Raw genomic sequence first — 19,112 nt, forward strand, 5'->3', positions numbered from 1 at the left:
TGCCATGAAAGAAGAACCCTCTGGGCTCCAACTAATACTCATTATTGTGGTTCTTTTGTGCATGTGTGCACACTTGCATGCACGAGTACAATCCACCTTCTCCCTGCCCCCAGGTTTGAATTATGTAATCAACTAACCTTCTGAGTTGATCAAAGAGACTTTGCTATGTGTTAATTATAAAATTGGGCTATGCAAACAAAAGACTTTGGGAAACATGCCACAGCCATCATTCAAAAACACCTCTGCTCACGGGTAATCAAGGAGAAGATAAAGAAGTATGGTTCTGTCTTTAACACTTGTGAAATATCATCAATTTATATAAAGATTATCAATCACAGAAATGAAATATTACAAATCATCTTTACAAACGAATAGGCACTACAGGTATGTACCCCCTGGCTGAATCATATAAGAAAAATTACATAACCTCTGGTTGTACTAGAAGAAATAATGAAATGGCTGTTGTGGACCATTCTTTGTAAAAATATATGCAAGTTTTTAAATATAAAATACAAATTCTAACAAGGAATAAATAAGCATAACTTATAGTAATTGTTACTGTAAGATATTACAAACATTTTTGACCTGATAAAAGCTCACAACTTCATGATTATAGAATTCTCAAAAATTGAATTATTTATTTATGTTATTGAATGATATCACTTTATAGGGACAATGAAGAAGGGATGAGCTTCCACAGAGGTAAACACCCACAATTGCTAAAGATCTGTTAATCAGGTTAGAAACAGCTTTTTAAAAAAACTTGGCCAGTGAAAATTTGGAAGTATTGGAAGCTTCTTATGCTTCTCAAATTAGAGGCTACGTACTTAATTCAGAGAGACACCATGCTAAACAGACAACTTGATACTCGGGCAATTTAAAGTACCTTTGCTTTAGATTTTGATGAGTATTGTAAAATATTTTGTTGGAATATTGTAGAGTTGATTCTATGACAGATTGGATTCTATGTCAGAATGATGATTATTTTTCAATTTTTTAATAATCTACAACATTGCGTTGTACTTGGCCACATGAAGTATATTGCATGTTCAGTAGTTCAATACATTTTTAAATAAGTAAGTATTCTCTCACAGGGGGCGATTCTCCCAAAAGTGCTGAATTGGCAGGAAAACTGTTCTAAATCGCGACTGTTCTGACAGTTCAGCTTCTCACCAGAATCTCCGCACTCTGTGAAATGCAGAGGGCCCAGTCGTGAATATCATTAAACGCTCAGGGGACGGGGCCAAAGAGTCTGAAATCGGTGGGATGAGCTGGAACACGCGCATGTGCACATCACTGGGAGATCGCGGAAAAGACCTCCCAGCATCCAGATCACTGTCATCCAACCGCACACACATCACTGCCCTCATTGCTGGCCCACACAACCCCCGCACAGACATCGCAGGCCCCCACAGAGACATCGTGGGCCTCATTGCTGGCCCCCACAACCCCCTCACAGACATCGTTGGCCCCACAACCCCCTCACAGAGACATCGCTGGCCTCATCGCTGCCCCCCCCCCATCTCCCCCCACACACAGACATGGCTGCCCGCTCACCTCATGCCCCCATGGATCCGGATAATGCGGGTACCCAATCCCTCCATCCTTGAACATACTGACCTCACAGCTGTGCTGCAGAGAACTAGCATTGTGCTGACATGCACAACCCCAGTTTGTGATCATTCCCCCTCTTGAATGGGAGCCTTGAGTATTGCATCCCCCCTGGACACAGCAGCTAATCGATTAGGAGCCCTGAGTTTTGCACCCCCCCCCCCCCCCCCCCCCGCCGGACACAGCAGCCTATTGAATGGCAGCCAATCAGCACCCGAGGGATGAATGACACTCAACTGAAAGCAGCCTTCAAAACCTCTCACAAGTATTTGTTGCCAACGGGCCCCTGACCGGCCGCACTCACTGCACCTGCACTCTCCTAATAAGCCAGAGCTGTATATAAGCTGCAGGAATGGACACACAGCCAGTCACACCACAAGATGGCTGCTTGGAAACCGACTCCCAGATTTTCGGAGGCAGACCAGGAGCACTTGCCAGATGCTGTGGAGGAGAGGCCTGACCGTCTGTTCCCTGGTCAGGGCCCCAACCCAAGGGGTGCATCTGCCACAGCATTGTGGGAGGTGGTGGCAGAAGTGGTGAATGCCAGGAGCCTGACACTGCGCTCTGGCAGACAGTGCCGCAAAAAAATGAACGACCATCTGCGAGCAGCAAGGGTGAGTGAGCATCCCAATTGGAACCCTGCACATGCTTGGCACGGATCTCCAACCCTGCTTAGATACCTGAAGGGCATGCAACAAATGACCCTTCCCCCAGGAACAGAATCTAACCCCGTCCGCTCACCCCTCAACGAGGACCCTTCAGTGGTGACTGCTTTCCCCAAAACTGTCAGCACAACGCCCGAGACACAGGCAGGCATTGCACACCATGCACTGCAATATGTTAATGCTTGCTATCCACCTTATGTTCCCACAGGAAAAGAACATCCACAATGCACGGGTGATGACACAGATTGGTGGTGGTGTGCCTGACCTGCGGCAGCTGAGTAGCATGGAGGAGTGTGCCATGGAGCTGGCAGGAGGTGATGGACCAAACCAAGTGGTCACCAACAGCCAGGTCGGTGTACAGCATGCAAGTGAGCAGAAGCGCACCCTCAACCTTGGTGCTCCTCTAAGTAAGTGCAATGCTGCATGGAATGTTTTGTCTCCCTCTCCCGAATGTGTGTTTTTTTCCAGCTCTGGACCCAGAGGAACCCGCCCCTTCGGGTGTTGCCGTTGCCCCAGCTGCTCTGGACCAAACTGCCCACGACCCCCTGGAAGACACCTCGGAGGGAGGCACTGAAGAATCCTCAGAGGGCAGCACCACTGAAGTGTCACTGGCATGTACCACACAATCCACCAACACAGACGATCACCACGGCGGGTGCCTTTAGTGTTGAGACTTCTGGGTCACGATCTGGTGAGCACATCACAGCCGCTGATGCACATCGGGTGGAGGTGGGCATAGCCGAGGGCTCGGGCACACGGAGGTCTGTCGGAGGCCAGGATTCAGCTGTCCCCAAGCCAGCTGCTGGGCCTCTGGATTTGTTCCTCCCAAGGCTGGTGGAGATGCGTCAGGAAACCTGGGGAGTTGTGGAAGGGCTGTCAGCAACCATGCTGCGACTGCAAGGCTGTTTAGGGGAGTCCAACAGAGTGCTGTTGCAGGAGGTGGTGCCGACACAGCGTACGAACCAGGCCAACACTGCAAGGGTGGCGACTGCAGTGGAAAGTCTGGCTCAGGGGTCTGTCCTCATAGGTGACGGTGTCCAGTCCATCCTGGAGACACAGCGGACCACGGGCGAGTGTGTTTCCGGCATCCAGGAGGCACAGCATTCGATGGCCATGTGTGTCGGGGGCCTGTGGGAGACACTGCTGGCCATGGCTGGGACTCTCGCTGGCATTGTGGAGACACAGCAGGCCATGGCTGTGAGCCTCGACAACTTAGCCCAGGCTCAGAGGGTTACTGCTGAGGGGCTCCAGAGCCTGTCTTGCTCACAGAATGCTGTAGCGGAGGAGCTCCGGAGCTTGGCCGAGTCTCAGAGGGCCAGGGCTGAGGGATCACACATTGTGGGGCAGAGGCATCTAGGCCTCCAGACTGACAGAGCCAGGTGATGCCGAAGCTTCTGGAGCTGAGTCCAGCTACGCTGGCGTCCCATGCAGTGCCTCCGGGGCCTCTGGACACCCCAAGGGAGGAGGAAAAGCTTGAGCCCATGTCGGGGTCTTCCACCCAGGAGATCCTGGATGTCCAGAGACCTTCCGATTTTCCTCGCTTCCTCATACCAGGGCATCACAGGGCCAGTGAGATAAATAGGGTGCCATCCGCAAGTCAGCTGGGGCTCTCCAGGTCCCGGCCACCCAGGGGACGTCCTCCAAGGGCGTCACAGGCAATGGGCTGTGCATCACAGCTGGACACCTCCACCTCCGATGTGCATCCTGGGGTAGCACCGAGAAGAAGCAGTAGACGGCACAAAGTTGTAGTTCACTAAAGGGCACGGGTGAAGGTCAGCATTAGTCAGGGTTTGGTAATCATTTATGTTAAGGACACAATACACTGTGAATTGCACATCATGCTGTGACTAATGTGTCTCTGATTCTCTTCCCCTCCCCCCCCCCCCCACCCCCACCACAGCTGTGTTCCCAATTCCCAAACATAGAGGTGCTGTCTGTTGAGCTTTGCAGACTCAGCCACATGTTTCAGAGTGCCTGTCCTACCTTCCCCAACATCCACCAGACCCTTGGTGCAAGTGATCCCCATCCCAACTTGGCCAAAAAACATGTGTCCCCAAACCTTACAGCTACGTGGATTAGGGTGGCAGCGTGCATTCGGAGTACAGGTAGGAGTCAGACTTGAGTGGCACCAGGGGCAGGATCCCAGTGTGCACAACAGCAAGTCGTCACCATCCTCCAGCCTTCAAACAAGACTCACAATTATTGCCAGCCCAAGCACATTAATAGGGTCAGGTCGGATGTTTCTGGGGGACAGGGTGGTGGGATGAGAGAGGCTGGGGAAGGGTGATGTGGTGGTTTGAGGGCCCAGGTCAGTTTGGAGGGGGAATAGTAGCTGCACTTGCTCCTGGGGTGTGGTGGTTGCACCCCCCTCAATGCACAGCACCAGCTAGGTGAAGTGGGCTACAATCAAGGCATCCCTCACTGCCCTTCCCTGCCGGACACCTGCCATCGCCGCCCGCTATCTTTCCTCCAGCTCTTCATGTGGTGGAGCGCCCATCTCACTCCCTCGCTGCTCCTCCTCTTCCTCCTCCTCCTGCTCCAGCTGGTCTCCATGCTGCTGGGTGATGTTGTGAAGAGCGCAGCAAACGGTGATGATGTGTGAAGCACGCACAGGGCCCAGAGCGGTCCAAGCAGCGGAACCGCATCTTCAGCAGGCCGGTGCACCGCTCAACGATGGACCGGGTGGCTGCATGGGCCTCATTGTAGCGGGTCTCCGCCTCGAACTGGGGCCTCTGCACAGGCATCATCAGCCATGACCTTAGCGGGTAACCCTTGTCACCCAGTAGCCAGCCCGGGAGCCTGGGCTGGTCTTTAAAGAACCCAGGGACGTCCGACTGCCGGATCACAAAGCTGTCATGGACACTCCATTGGTGGTGTGCATTGACCTGCATGATCTTGAGCCGATTTGACAATTTGGATGTTCAGGGAGTGGAACCCCTTCCGGTTCACAAATCACTGCAGTCCTGCATGGGGGACTCGCAAGGCGATGTGCATGCCATCCACTGTGCCCTGCACATTGGGGATCCTGGCGATGGATGCAAAGCCGCGAGCCCGGGCCTCCTGCTGTGCACAGCCCACATTGAAATTAATGAACTGCCCTGCCCGGGCATACAGGGCACCTGTGACCTGCCGCACACATAGAGTCACAGAGTCATAGAGGTTTATAGCATGGAAACAGGCCCTTCGGCCCAACTTGTCCATGCCACCCTTTTTTTTAAACCCTTAAGCTAATCCCAATTGCCTGCATTTGGCCCATATCCCTCTATACCCATCTTACCCATGTAACTGTCTAAATGCTTTTTAAAAGACAAAATTGTACCCACCTCTACTACTATCTCTGGCAGCTTGTTCCAGACACTCACCACCCTCTGTGTGAAAAAGTTGCCCCTCTGGACACTTTTGTATCTCTCCCCTCTCACAATAAACCTATGCCCTCTAGCTTTAGACTCCCCTACCTTTGGAAAAAGATATTGACTATCAAGCTGATCTGTGCCCATCATTATTTTATAGACCTCTATAAGGTCACCCCTCAGCCTTCTACGCTCCAGAGAAAAAAGTTCCAATCTATCCAGCTTCTACTTATAACTCTAACCATCAAGTCCAGGTAGCATCCTAGTAAATCTTTTCTGCACTCTTTCTATAATAGGATGACCAGGACTGTACATAGTATTCCACATGTGGCCTTACCAATGTCTTGTACAACTTCAACAAGATGTCCCGACTCCTGTATTCAATGTCATTACCGGTGAAACCAAGCATGCTGAATGCCTTCTTCATCACTGTCCACCTGTGACTCCACTTTCAAGGAGCTATGAATATGTACCCCCATATCTCTTTGTTCTGTAACTCTCCCCAAAGCCCTACCATTAACTGAGTAAGTCCTGCCCTGGTTCAATCTACCAAAATGCATCACCTCGCATTTATCTAAATTAAACTCCATCTGCCATTCGTCAGCCCACTGGCCATTGGCTCAAGATCCTGTTGCAATTGGAGATAACTTTCTTCACTGTCCACCATGCCACCAATCTTGGTATCATCTGCAAACTTACTAACCATGCCTCCTATATTCGCATCCAAATCATTTATATAATACATCTGTGCACGGAGGCCTGGGAGATCCCAGCTAGGTCACCACTGGGAGCCTGGAATAACCCAGAGGCATAGAAATTGAGGGATGCCATCACCTTCACGTCCAGAGGGAGCAGGTGGCCGTTGCTCCCCCTAGGTGCCAGGTGTGAGAGCACCTCACAAATGTGATGCATCGTGGTCTTGGACAAGTGCAGCCGGCGACAGCACATCTCCTCCGCGAGGGCCTCGAAGGAATTGCAGGGCCTGTACCTCCTTGGCCTCGGCACCCTCCGCCTTCTGTGCACCCTCTCAGGAGCCTGCTCATCCACCTCCTGGCCCTCAGCCCCCTGCCCTCCTTCCTGAGGGTCTGGTAGTGGCTGCTCCTGCGTTGGTCTCTCCACACCCGGCACCTCCTGAGCCTCCGTCCCTGCTGCCACCAACATGGCCAGCTCCGGATCGAGCAAACCGAGATCCATCTGCACAGTGGAGTTTGGAAAGAGCATAGAATGATGGATTATTATCATTGGCTGCATAGACCCAGCATCACCCTAATCCCTCACTTGGGCCAGCATTTCCACTCAAGAGCTGGCAACCCCACACAATCTGTGGTGCCATGCAGGGCCCGATTAGGGATCTGTGAGATTCCCATCATGACCAATGCTGGCACAGATTATGCAGGTCGGTGTGCAGCCATGGGCAATGCGCACCCTTGAGCCATGTGTGCATGAGTTGCTGGTCCGTGGCACAGGGCAGGGACAGACTGCAAATCAGCACCAGATGTATGCCCAGTGACAGCAGATTCCGTGCAGTCCATGTCTGAACCTCTGCACCCCGGCCTGGAGCAGCAGCTGCTTCATCTGGTTAGGCCTCAGTCAGCACATGGTGGACTCCTCCCCCACCCCAGAACACCAGCACTCAGTCGAGTCCCTGACCACACCTCGCAGCAAGACAATGCCACTGCAAAGTGCTGTGGAGGCGGGAGGGGGAGCCGGAGCCCTTGAGACTGCCTCCCATAGTGGGCTTCAGTGGTGCTTGAATGGGGGGGGGGGGGAAGCGGGAGCCCTCAACACTGCCTCTCACAGTCAGCTTCAGCGCTGCTTGGAGTGGGGGTGGGGAGGAGCGGGACTCCCTGACGGAACCTCACCCAGGGAGCTGTGAGGAAATGGAAGCCCCTCCCCCTGACCCCTCCCCCTGACCCCCCCCCGCTGCACCCCCCCCCCCCCCCCCACCCCCCCTGCCCACCTCCCAAAAGATGTCACTCGTCAATGGGCCAATACCTGAAGGCAGCAGGAGGAAGGCCACCAAGCATCTCCAGGGCCTGCCTGCAATATCTCCCGCGCTCCGCTAGAAGCACTTACCTCCTCACGCCAGTTCAAGGCTACCACGCCAGGTTGAGACTGATTTGCACCAAAATTATATCATGCCAAAGAAGTGGGAGACACAGAGTGGGTGCATTCCAATAATGGCATGCAAAGGTATAAACTCATGCTAAACAGCGGCCTGCTGTTTTTCAGCAGGTTCCCGGCAGCACCATTTTTCTCCGGCTGGGAGATGCACGCGGCTCGGGGAACCCGTGAAATGGTGGACACACGAAACTCCCGGCCCGACCCGCCAGAAAAGTTGCAGGTCATAGTGTTCTGTTTGCAACTCCAAGAACCCCTTTTTTATATTCATAAGTGGAGAAATGTATAATTGTAGAGAGACCTTTCCAATAGCCCTGGATATTTCTAATCTAGTTTGTATTTATTAAAGATGGCTAGCTGGAAGAAGGTGTGATAGGTCATTTCTTCAGACCCAAACATGTGTGTGTGAGGCCTGACTAGTTTAAACCTGAGTGAGAGTCATTATCAGAGAAATGCTGCTGATCTGGAATAGTCCCATAAGAGGATAGGGTTATTAGCCAATGTATATGTTGCAATTCCAATAATTGCACCACGAGGTGTATAAAGAACTGGCAGTGTTCAGGGAAGCAGGGATTAATATGTTTCAAGTTTTTGCTCCTGCAATCAATTGCATTGTGAACAATTGCAGTTGCAACAGAGAAACAAGCCTTTCAAAAATCAAATTAGTTTTTCTGTTTGCATTTTTTTTATCTGACACTGCCCACCACCCACCCCACCCGTCCACCCCAGCCCCCCACGCCCCCCATGCCCAGCCCCCACTCCCGTCACTTCATTATACTTTGGCCATTCTCAATGATCACTTTCTTGAGGCTAGCATTCCAATTTCATTGTTAATGTACAAACATCCACCTGATCCATGGAGACAATGGGGTAGTGGTATTGTCACTGCACTAGTAATCCAGAGACCCTGGGCAATCCTCTGGGGACTGGGTTCAAATCCCACCACGGCATATGGTGAAATTTGAATTGAATAAAAGTCTGAAATTTAAAGTCTAATGATGACCGTGAAACAACTGTCGTAAAAACCCATCTGGTTCACTCATGTCCTTTTGGGAAGGAAATCCATCGTCATTATTGGTCTGGCCCATATGTGACTCCAGATCCACAGCAATGTGGTTGACTCTTAAATGCCCTCAGGGCTGGGCAATAAATGTTGGCCCAGCCAGTGACACCCACATCCCATGAAAGAATTTTTAAAAATGATCTTGGGACAACTAGTGGGCATTCCAATATTCCCCAATCTCAGTTAATCCCGATTCAACCCTAAAGAGCTTCCCAAGAAATCCACAGCCTCCATTGTAAAACATTTCACTGGCTAATAATTTTACTATAAGCTACATTCTGTTTTATAATTTTCGTATAAACTATATTTCTACTAAATGTCTGCTGCTGCTTTCTGCGATGCTCATTCTGCTGAATATTCGAGGCTGGAGACTTCATGAAGCCAAATAGAGTTTATTACTAAAAAAGAGGCTACTCGATTGCCTGGGGAATGTTGGTTGTGGTTGGTACTTACTGGATCATCGTAGCTGTATCTTTGTCCTGTTGGAAATCCCTTGGCCCAGTTAGTATAGTTTACTCCCCTTCCTTCAGTCCAGAGATATTTAGTTTCTTTATTAATATCATTCAATCCAATCCAAACATTCACAGGAAAACCATTCAGTTCCATGGTAATAAATGCTGCAGAGAAGAACATATTGAAATATTTTGAGAATATGTATGTTCAGCACTGCAGCAAACAATATTTGTAACTATACAATGCTTTTAACAAAGAAGAATGCCCCAAAGTAATTAACAGAGACATGACCAAGATTTTTTTAAAAATGGAATAATTAATTAATTCCAGTTTTAATTATAGAAATAAAATGATCCCTGGCATGTATATAATAATTATACTAATTTTCAAAAAAAAAATGAATGGAGGCCATTCAACCCATCAGTCTTATGCTGGTTCCTTCAAACAACAATTTGTATTGTCACATTTTCCTGCACTTCATTTCCCTTTTTCAAACAAATATCTAATTCCTTTTTAAAATAGTTTCTGTTTCTACCAGACAGTATCCTACCTAAACAATCCTTTGCATAAAAATATTCTCCTAACTTCTAATTGTTTTGATGTTAATTGTTTCTTGTTGTCAATCCACTGACCACAGGAAACTTTCCTCGCTATAAGTTGATTCACTTGTTTATCTTACTGAACCTAATACTTTATCACAATTTTCTACATATTTAGTTGATCTCCACTCTCTGTTTTGTATTCTAAGCAATTTTCAGGGCGTATTTTTATTAATTCGTGGGATGTGAGCATCACTGGCTCCGTCAGCGTTTATTGCCCTTCCCTAACTGCCCTTCAGAAGGAGGAAGTGAGCTGTCTTTTTGAACTGCTGTAGTCCAAGTGGTGTAGGTAGATCCCCAGTGCTGTTAGGGAAGGTATTCCAGGATTTTGACCCAGCGACAGTGAAGGAATGCTGGTATATTTCTAAGTCAGGATGGTGAGTGACTTGGAGGAGAACTCTGAGGTGCTTATGTTCCCAGGTGTCTGCTGCAGTTGTCCTTCTATATGGTGGCATTCGTGGGTTTGAATGGTGTGGTCTAAGCAGTCTTGGTAAGTTGCTGCAGTGCATCTTGTAGATGGTACACATTGATGCCACTGTACTTCAGAGTTGGAGGGAGTGAATGTTTGTGGAAGTGGTGCCAATCAAGCGGACTGCTTTGAGCTGGATGGTGTCAGGTTTCATGAGTGTTGTTGGAGCTGCACCCATCCAGGCAAGTGAAAGGTATTTCATCACACTCCTGACCTGTGCCTTATAGATGGTGGACAGGCTTTAGGGAGTTAGATAAGTTATTTTTGCAGCCACAGTATTTATATGGCTGATCTAGTTCAGTTTCAGGTACTGGAAAGACTGGCTAATATTCGGGTGATCAGGATGCTAAAGGACGTGGGAGTGGAAATAGTGGAAAGGTTTGCCATCATTTGTCATTTGTGTCAGAGGATTGTAGAGTGACAAATGTGGCACTATTATTTAAGATAGGATGTAGAAATAATCCTGAGGAGTTGCTCAGAAAGTGTCCTAGGCCCAACAATCTTCAGCTGTTTCAATAAACTGTTCGGCATTACACGGTCAGATGTGGTAATACTCGCAGATAATTGTGATGTTCAGCACTATTCACAACTCCTTAGTTACTGAAGCATTCCATGCTCAAATGCAGCAAGACCTGCACAAAATTCAGGCTTAAGCTGCTAAGCAACAAGTAACATATACACCACACAAGTGCCAGGCAGTGACCGTCTCCAATACAAGAGAATCCAAACATCTCCCATTGAGATTGAATTGTATTACCATTACAGAATCTCCCATTATCAATATCCCAGGGGTTACCATTGACCAGAAGTACTGAACACCTTCAACACCATCAAGGACCAAGTGGCACCTGACTGGCACCCCAGCCACCATCTTCAACACTCTGAGAAAGGGGGAGAGGTATCACCTTGGAGTAATTAAACCTGCTGAGGGGCAGGTGTCGAGGATCATAGAAATCATAGAATCATGGAAACCCTACAGTGCAGAAAGAGGCCATTTGGCCTATCGAGTCTGCACCGACCACAATCCCACCCAGGCCCTACACCCATATCCCTACATATTTACCCGTTAATCCCTCTAACCTACGCATCTCAGGACCCTTAAGGGCAATTTTAGCATGGCCAATCAACCTAACCCGCACATCTTTGGACTGTGGGAGGAAACCGGAGCACCCAGAGGAAACCCACGCAGACACGAGGAGAATGTGCAAACTCCACACAGTCAATGACCCAAGCCGGGAATCGAACCCAGGCCCCTGGAGCTGTGAAGCAGCAGTGCTAACCACTGTGCTACCGTGCCGCACATTGTGGACAGGCATCTTCCCCACTTTGGGATTTTAGCCAGGGATTGGTGTTAGGGACGAGAGTGCCCTGTAAAATCCAGCCCTTTGACTCTAATTGCATACCTTGTTCTTTAGCATTTTGAATTGACGCCAAGTTTCCTCCTTCGCTTATGCAATGATCTCTTGCATTTTTCCAAGTCAATTGTTGTGCTTGCTTTTTACCATAGAACATGAAACACTAAGAAGAAATATTAAAAGATGCCAAATTATCAGTCTGTATAACACAAAAGTAATATTGGTAGAAATGTTTGACCACATCATATAGGAAGATAATCACACTACTATCAGCAGCTCATTATTGTGGTTTCTCACACGCCCTGTTTTCACTGAAGGGCCGAAACCTTGATGTGACAGAATTGGGAAACAATTGAGGGAATTTAAAAACAATTATGAAGTGATGCCAAGCTTATGTTTTTTCAAAGATGGTGATTTAGAGGCGCATGAATAGACTGATGCGTGAAGTGTTGAAAAGGATAACTAGTCTGGAGCCACGCCGTGCCAATGTAGCATCTAGCTGAATTGTCCAGGTTATTTTTTTTTTAATTTTACTCAACTAAAATTGATGTGTAGCATATTATTTAAAATGCCTGTTTTTCAGGCAATTCCCATTTGTGGATAGCCAGATTTGAGACACTGAACCTATGTTGTGGCTGGGATTGAAGTCATTAATCTGCTGACACATAGGATTATGCCTTATGATGTGAGAGCACTTTGAGAAGACCCTTTCACAACACATCAGCTTCATACCAGTGGTCCTCTCAAATACAATCCAATTTGGGGGCGAAAGCAACTTGTAATTTGAAAGGTTTTCATTTTGAATCTTTGCTAATAATCCAATGGTTGGATCCATATAAACATGCATGTATTAAGCTCTGCTTCTCCTTTTAGAACAGTAAGAAGTCTCACAACACCAGGTCTCACAACACCTGCTTCTCCTTTTAGAAGGCAGCCACAGAGTTCCACTCCTCAGAAAAATTATTGATTGAACTATTTAACTTGTTTTTAAATTTTATTTTTATCATGTTGGGTTACTATTAAAGTTATAAAACTAAGGTCATTCGAGTAACTTTATTCCTACAGGTTTTTTGCTTGTTTCAGCATTTCACTGTGTTATGCAAAATACCTGACTGGCCCGGCAAGATTGGAATTTCTCTAGAACCACCAACTGATTCAGGGTTACAAGACACTGCTCAAAGTGCAATACCATTGTTATTGTCTTCTGGGTTTCCAGTATACTTGTCAAGGCAATGAGAACACAAATGCAAATGTATCTCCTAACTGTGATCAAGCGCATTGTTGCGTTATTATTGCATTATCAGTCTAGAGAATTTCTCAAGTTCCATATTACATATGCAGAGCTTGCCTCTCCTACAAACTGGAGGTTAACTTTTCCTGTCAAAACATCTAGAGAAATGATAGGCCTAGTTAAACTCAGAGTTTGCGGAAAGGACCTTCACACTGATGAATTTATCCGGTACTACTATGTAATTTTTCTCTGAGTAGCAGATTGGACAAAATCACTCATCAACTCAACACACAGGTTTTGATCCAATGAGTGATTTTATTTACATCAAAAAGGATGAATGAAGAATACGCAGTTAAATCAAGTGAGACAAAAACAGAAAATGCTGGAAAATCTCAGCAGGTCTCACAGCATCTGCGGAGAGAGAAAAGATGTGGCGATGCCAGCGTTGGACTGGGGTAAACACAGTAAGAGTTTTAACAACACCAGGTTAAAGTCCAACAGGTTTATTTGGTAGCAAATGCCATTAGCTTTCGGAGCGCTGCTCCTTCGTCAGATGGAGTGGATATCTGCAGATATCCACTCCATCTGACGAAGGAGCAACGCTCCAAAAGCTAATGGCATTTGCTACCAAATAAACCTGTTGAACTTTAACCTGGTGTTGTTAAAACTCTTACTGTGAGAGAGAATAGAGCCAACGTAACGAGTCAGCATGACCTTGTCAAAGGGTCAGCATTTTGCTTTTAAATAAAGTGAGATATGCATTTCTGACTAGATACCTTGATATAGAAAACAACAACCTTTTCTCTCTGAATATGGATTTCAAAACAGAATTTTAATTTTAGTATGAGTAAAATACTGACTGTCCCATTGGATCTTAGCTAGTGAGGCATTTAACCAGCATTTGTACATCTCCTTCCACTCATATTTCAAACCCAGGGGTTATCAACATAAGTCAGCCATTATTAAACACAGTGAAACATTTTGGTGAAACTTATTTATGATGTGGAGATGCCGGCGTTGGACTGGGGTAAGCACAGTAAGAAGTCTCACAGCACCAGGTTAAAGTCCAACAGGTTTTGTTTGGTAGCACAAGCCACAAGCTTTCAGAGCGCTGCTCCTTCATCAGGTGAGTGGGAGTTCTGTTCACAAACAGGGCATATAAAGACACAAACTCAATTTACAAAATAACGGTTGGAATACAGGTAATCAAGCCTTAAATGTACAGACAATGTGAGTGGAGAGAGGGTTAAGCACAGGTTAAAGAGATGTGTATCTTGAATCTTGGGTTCATGTCATACTATCTGTAACCCCCACGACTTGCCTGGGCTTTCAAAATCTCACTAACTGTCCTGGCTGGAGACAATACACATCTCTTTGACCTGTGCTTAACCCTATCTCCACTCACATTGTCTGTACCTTTAAGACTTGATTACCTGTAAAGACTCGCATTCCAACCATTATTTTGTAAATTGAGTTTGTATCTTTATATGCCCTGTTTGTGAACAGAACTCCCACTTACCTGTTGAAGGAGCAACGCTCCGAAAGCTTGTGGCTTGTGCTACCAAAGAAACCTGTTGGACTTTAACCTGGTGTTGTACGAAACTTATTTACCCAGAGAGTGCTGACAATATGGAACTTGCTATGTACTGACGGGAGGTGCAGCAAATAACAGCACTTCCTTTTCAAGTGCCTCAAAAACAGATTAGTCAATGCCCTCATGTGAGTACATCAGGGCCTAATGAGTAATTAGGCAGTTTCTCATAGTCCAAATGGCCGTGAGCCATGCTGTGCACCTAAACTAGAATAGCATCTTAAATTATCATTAAACAATGTTTTTGACAAAACATAAGCTGCTTGGGACTGCATTGACACTCCTCTACATAATCTAATCCAACATTCTTCTTCTTGAGTTCTTTGCCCAAGGAAGATCTGACCCTCACGGCCACAACTTCCATTATATGTAGGGCAAGGAAGCAAGTCCTGTATTTACCCAAGCCAGAACAGGGATTTAACTAATCTGTTCCACATCAGCCTTCCAGTCAACTGAGCCAGCCAGTTCCTCAAGGAGTCTGATTTGCTGTATCATCACGCAAGTTGTACATGTCTAGAACCACGGGTGGTGATGGTTGAGGCTCCAATGCCTTTCCTTCATATGGCTGACAAGGAATCTGGCCTGCTTGTCATCCTTAATCCAACAGTGGGTCCAAAAGTAGCCAAATAGGAGACCATCATCTCTCCTGGTCTGGCTCCCGGTAAGTAAAGGCTCAGGGGCCCCATCTGATCCCAATGCCAGGGTCCCAAATCCCACTGGAAAATCCAGTCATGTATGTCTGATGGAAGTGCTACTGACAGAGTTCACCTGACGAACATTTGGGATCTGATTATATGATGAAACTGGCCTGCAAGATAATCTGCTTTTCCATCTCATGTATCTTCACAGTAAAGCAACATCCTGATGTGACCTGGTCACACAGACTTACCAGTTAAATCTCACAATCCACATCTCCCAGTGAGTTGTAAATGGAGCCTCAGAAAGTCAGAGTACATGAAAACTCTCCTGGAGACTTAGCAGGGAATCATTCCATTTCTTCCCCAATAACTGACATTCTGTAATTTTTCTACTTGTACTTTTCATTGATATCTGGGATATGGACATCACTAGCAAGGCCAAGATTTAATGACTATCACTACTTCCCTTCTCAAGGTGGTTTTGCGAGCCATCTTCTTGACCTGTTGTAGTAAGTACAGCTTACACTACAACATCAGTGACCTACGGATTGACTTCTTAAAGCTTTACAGTTTTGAAAACACATACCTTCGATCCAAATGGAATCCAGTCTTGAGTACATCCTCCTGGGCCAGGTGCTACTGTGGGAGTGAGTGTTGTGTTAATTGAACTGTTGCTTCTTTCACATATAAAGGGGAATGGATGACCGCAGTTCATGTCATTCCAGAATCCTTCAAAAATGAAAAAAAAAACAAAAGTACAAAGTATTCTTTAGACAAAAGTGTACTTTTATCAAAGTATTCTTTAGACAAAAGTGTACTTTTATCAATGAATTTACATGTTAAATTTAATATAGCAACATTCTTGAACTGGCATATTAAAGTGAAGAGTGATAATATATATTTATGTTATCCTTCCACACATGGTCATGAAGGCCACTTATAAATCTTTATTGCTCAATTTGTTTTGCTCAGTGATTCGATGGGTAACAAATCATATGTTTGTGTTTTCATTTATTTATATCTCCTTTCACAAAGAGTCATAGAATCATTACAGCACAGAAGGAGGACATTCGGCCCATTAGGTCCATGCCAGCTCTGTCAGTCGCACTCTTCTCTATCCTTGTAGGTGTTTTATCATAGAACATTACAGCGCAGTACAGGCCCTTCGGCCTTCAATGTTGCGCTGACCAGTGAAACCAATCTAAAGCCCATCTAACCTACACTATTCCAATATCATCCAAGATTATTTTCCACAAGTACCCATCCAATTGGCTTTTGAAACTATTGATCTTCTCTGTTTCTACCATGCTTGTAGGCAGTGCGTTCCAGGTCTTTACCACTTGCTGTGTTTAAGAAAAACTTTTCTAAGCTTCTCACCACTCTCCCTCCCCCCACCCAGCATAAAACGTCAGCCTGTCTCCCTTAGTCTTTGTGCCATCTTCTAATGGAAACCGTTTATCTTTGTCTATTTATCTAAACCTGTCATAATCTTGTACACTTACACCAAATCTCCCCTCAGTCTACTTTGCTCCAAATAGAACAACCTCAGTTTCGCTAACTTAACCTTATTGTTAGAATCCCTCATCCTTGAAATTTCTATGGTAAATCTCCTCTGCGTCTTCTTAAGGATCCTCACATTCTTTCTTGAGATTCCTTATATTTAAGGTTGAGACAGACAGGTTATTGGTCTACCAGCGAATTAAGGGAGCTGAGAAGTGGACAGGAAAGTGGAGTTACTCGCAATTATTAACCATGATTGTACTGAATGCGGAGCAGGTCCAAGGGGACTACCTTTGCTCCTATTTCTTAACTTTTGCATGTCCTTAAAGTGTTGTGACTGGAACTGGACACTATTGGCTAGTTGTGACCTAGCCAGAGCTTTATAAATGTTCAGCAGAATTTTCTTGCTATTATACTCAACACTACTATTTGTGAATCTCATTTTTGCCTTCGGGGTGACTTTCGCACCTCACTCTGTACCTTGTTGATAATCCTCTGGTCATCTTTGAATCATATGAACATACTGCATGGGAAGGAGGTCGTTTGGCCCATCGAAACAGTGGTTAGCACTGCTGCCTCACAGCACCAGGAACCTGGGTTCAATTCTTGGGTCACTGTCTGTGTGGAGTTTGCACATTCTCCCCATATCTGCGCGGATTTCCTCCGGGTGCTCCGGTTTCTTCACACAGTCCAAAGATGTGCGGGTTAGGCGGATTGGTCATGCTAAATTGCCCCTTAGTGTCAGGGGAACTAGCTAGGGTAAATGCATGGGGTTATGGAGATAGGGCCTGGGTGGGATTGTGGTCGGTGCAGACTCAATGGGTCGAATAGCCTCCTTCTGCACTGTAGGATTCTATGATTCTATGAAACTGTAATGACCAGCAAGTGGCTATCCAGCCTAATTCTGCTTTCCAGCACTTGGTCCATAACCTTGTATGTGATGGCACTGCCATTGTATATGCAAGTTCTTTTTAAATATTATGAGGATTTCTACCTCTACCATCCTATCAGAAAGTGAGTTTCAGATCCCCACCACTATCTCCTCAAATTGCCAGTAACTTCCCACCCAAAATCTATATCTCCTTTTTATGGACCTCTTAATAAGGATAATAGAGCCTTCCTGTCCATTCTACCATGGCATTCACGATCAAGTGTGGGAGGATAATGTAAATCTATATTGTTATACTTTTATACTCTTCATCTAGATCTCCCCTCAGCCTCCTCTGCTCCAAAGAAAAAAACTCCTCGCCTATCCAATCTCTCATCATACCTAAAATTCTTCAGTCCAGGCAACACCATCCTAAATCTCCTCTTAAGAATAATCACATGTAGCCTAACTTGTGTTCTATACAGTTCCAGCATAACTCACAGCTGTTATATTCTATTGTCACAACTAATAAAGGCAGGTATGTATTCTTTGATAATCCTCTTCCCCTTTATTACTGTTTTCTTATTCTCCCACTCTCACTTAGCCTATCCTGCCTCTTGAACACATTGCTGCTGGTTCATGCTCTGTGGATGCTTTGCCAGAGGTCTCAAGGTGGAAGAAATATATGGCTTGAAGCATGGATGGAGTTCAGCAACTGAATTTAGCTTGGCCCTCTCACTGACTACATCAAACAGCTATTAAGATCACTTGCCCAGCAAATACACCGTGAAGAACAAAAGCAGAACAAATATTTTCTTACCCATATGACTGTACATGGTAACACAGTTCTCATCATTATTTGCAAAGTTTGGTTCATGTTGTGCCCAGGCTAGATAATCCACTGGAGTATTGTCTATCCACCTGGAAAAACATTACAAAATCAATAATCTCAATTGAACAGAAAATATAACTCAATTGCCTCATTCTATTTTGCATTACTTTGAAGTATTCACATTTTTAAAAAAATGAACCTGCACATGCTTCAACATTCAATGGTGAGTTGTTCGGGGAAATGTTCTCGCCCCACCCGCCACCGAATTGTAGCAGGCAGGGGGCGGACCATGCAATGGTCCGTTGACCTTTAGCAGGATTTTCTGGTTTTGGAGAGAGCACAGCTGGAAAATCCTGTTCAATATCTTGTATTGATCTAAGGTCAAATAGAAAGCCAATATATTCCATCCCACTTTTGGAAAAAATCAACTCATTCAATCTCTTAGCCATTCAATTCAAGGGCAACAAATGCTGGTCTTGCCAATGAAATCCACATCTGATGAGATTATTTTTTTAAATTCCTGCCAATGCTCCTCTGTACCCTCTCCCCAAGTCCTTCAATCCTTCATGAAGTCTGTGCCAAAAATCTCCATCTTCATTCGTGGCTGAAATTCTTCTGTGCCACTGAAAATGAATGGAGTTTTGGCTGGAACACAAGATTTTGCTTCTCATTTCCAGCAGATTGGGCACGGACAAGATCAGAGTGTGATGGAATACTCCCCACTTGCCTGGATGGCACTCAACGCTCAACAATTTCGACACCATCC

At 46.0% G+C, this 19,112-nt stretch overlaps 1 protein-coding gene across 1 annotated transcript in view; it reads right to left on the minus strand.

Moving 5' to 3' along the window:
* The window catches only part of mrc1a (mannose receptor, C type 1a), a 164,133-nt gene that overhangs the window by 22,623 nt on the left and 122,398 nt on the right, over positions 1–19,112 (minus strand). Inside the window, exons 19-22 of the mRNA XM_078234598.1 lie at positions 18,335–18,435; positions 15,733–15,875; positions 11,735–11,849; positions 9,263–9,427 (exon numbers count right to left, since the gene is read on the minus strand). Of these exons, the coding sequence (XP_078090724.1) occupies positions 9,263–9,427; positions 11,735–11,849; positions 15,733–15,875; positions 18,335–18,435 (524 nt within the window). The remainder of the gene's footprint in view (positions 1–9,262; positions 9,428–11,734; positions 11,850–15,732; positions 15,876–18,334; positions 18,436–19,112) is intronic.

Source organism: Mustelus asterias, chromosome 2 (assembly GCF_964213995.1).
Source record: "Mustelus asterias chromosome 2, sMusAst1.hap1.1, whole genome shotgun sequence".
Classification (NCBI taxonomy): Eukaryota; Metazoa; Chordata; class Chondrichthyes; order Carcharhiniformes; family Triakidae; genus Mustelus; species Mustelus asterias.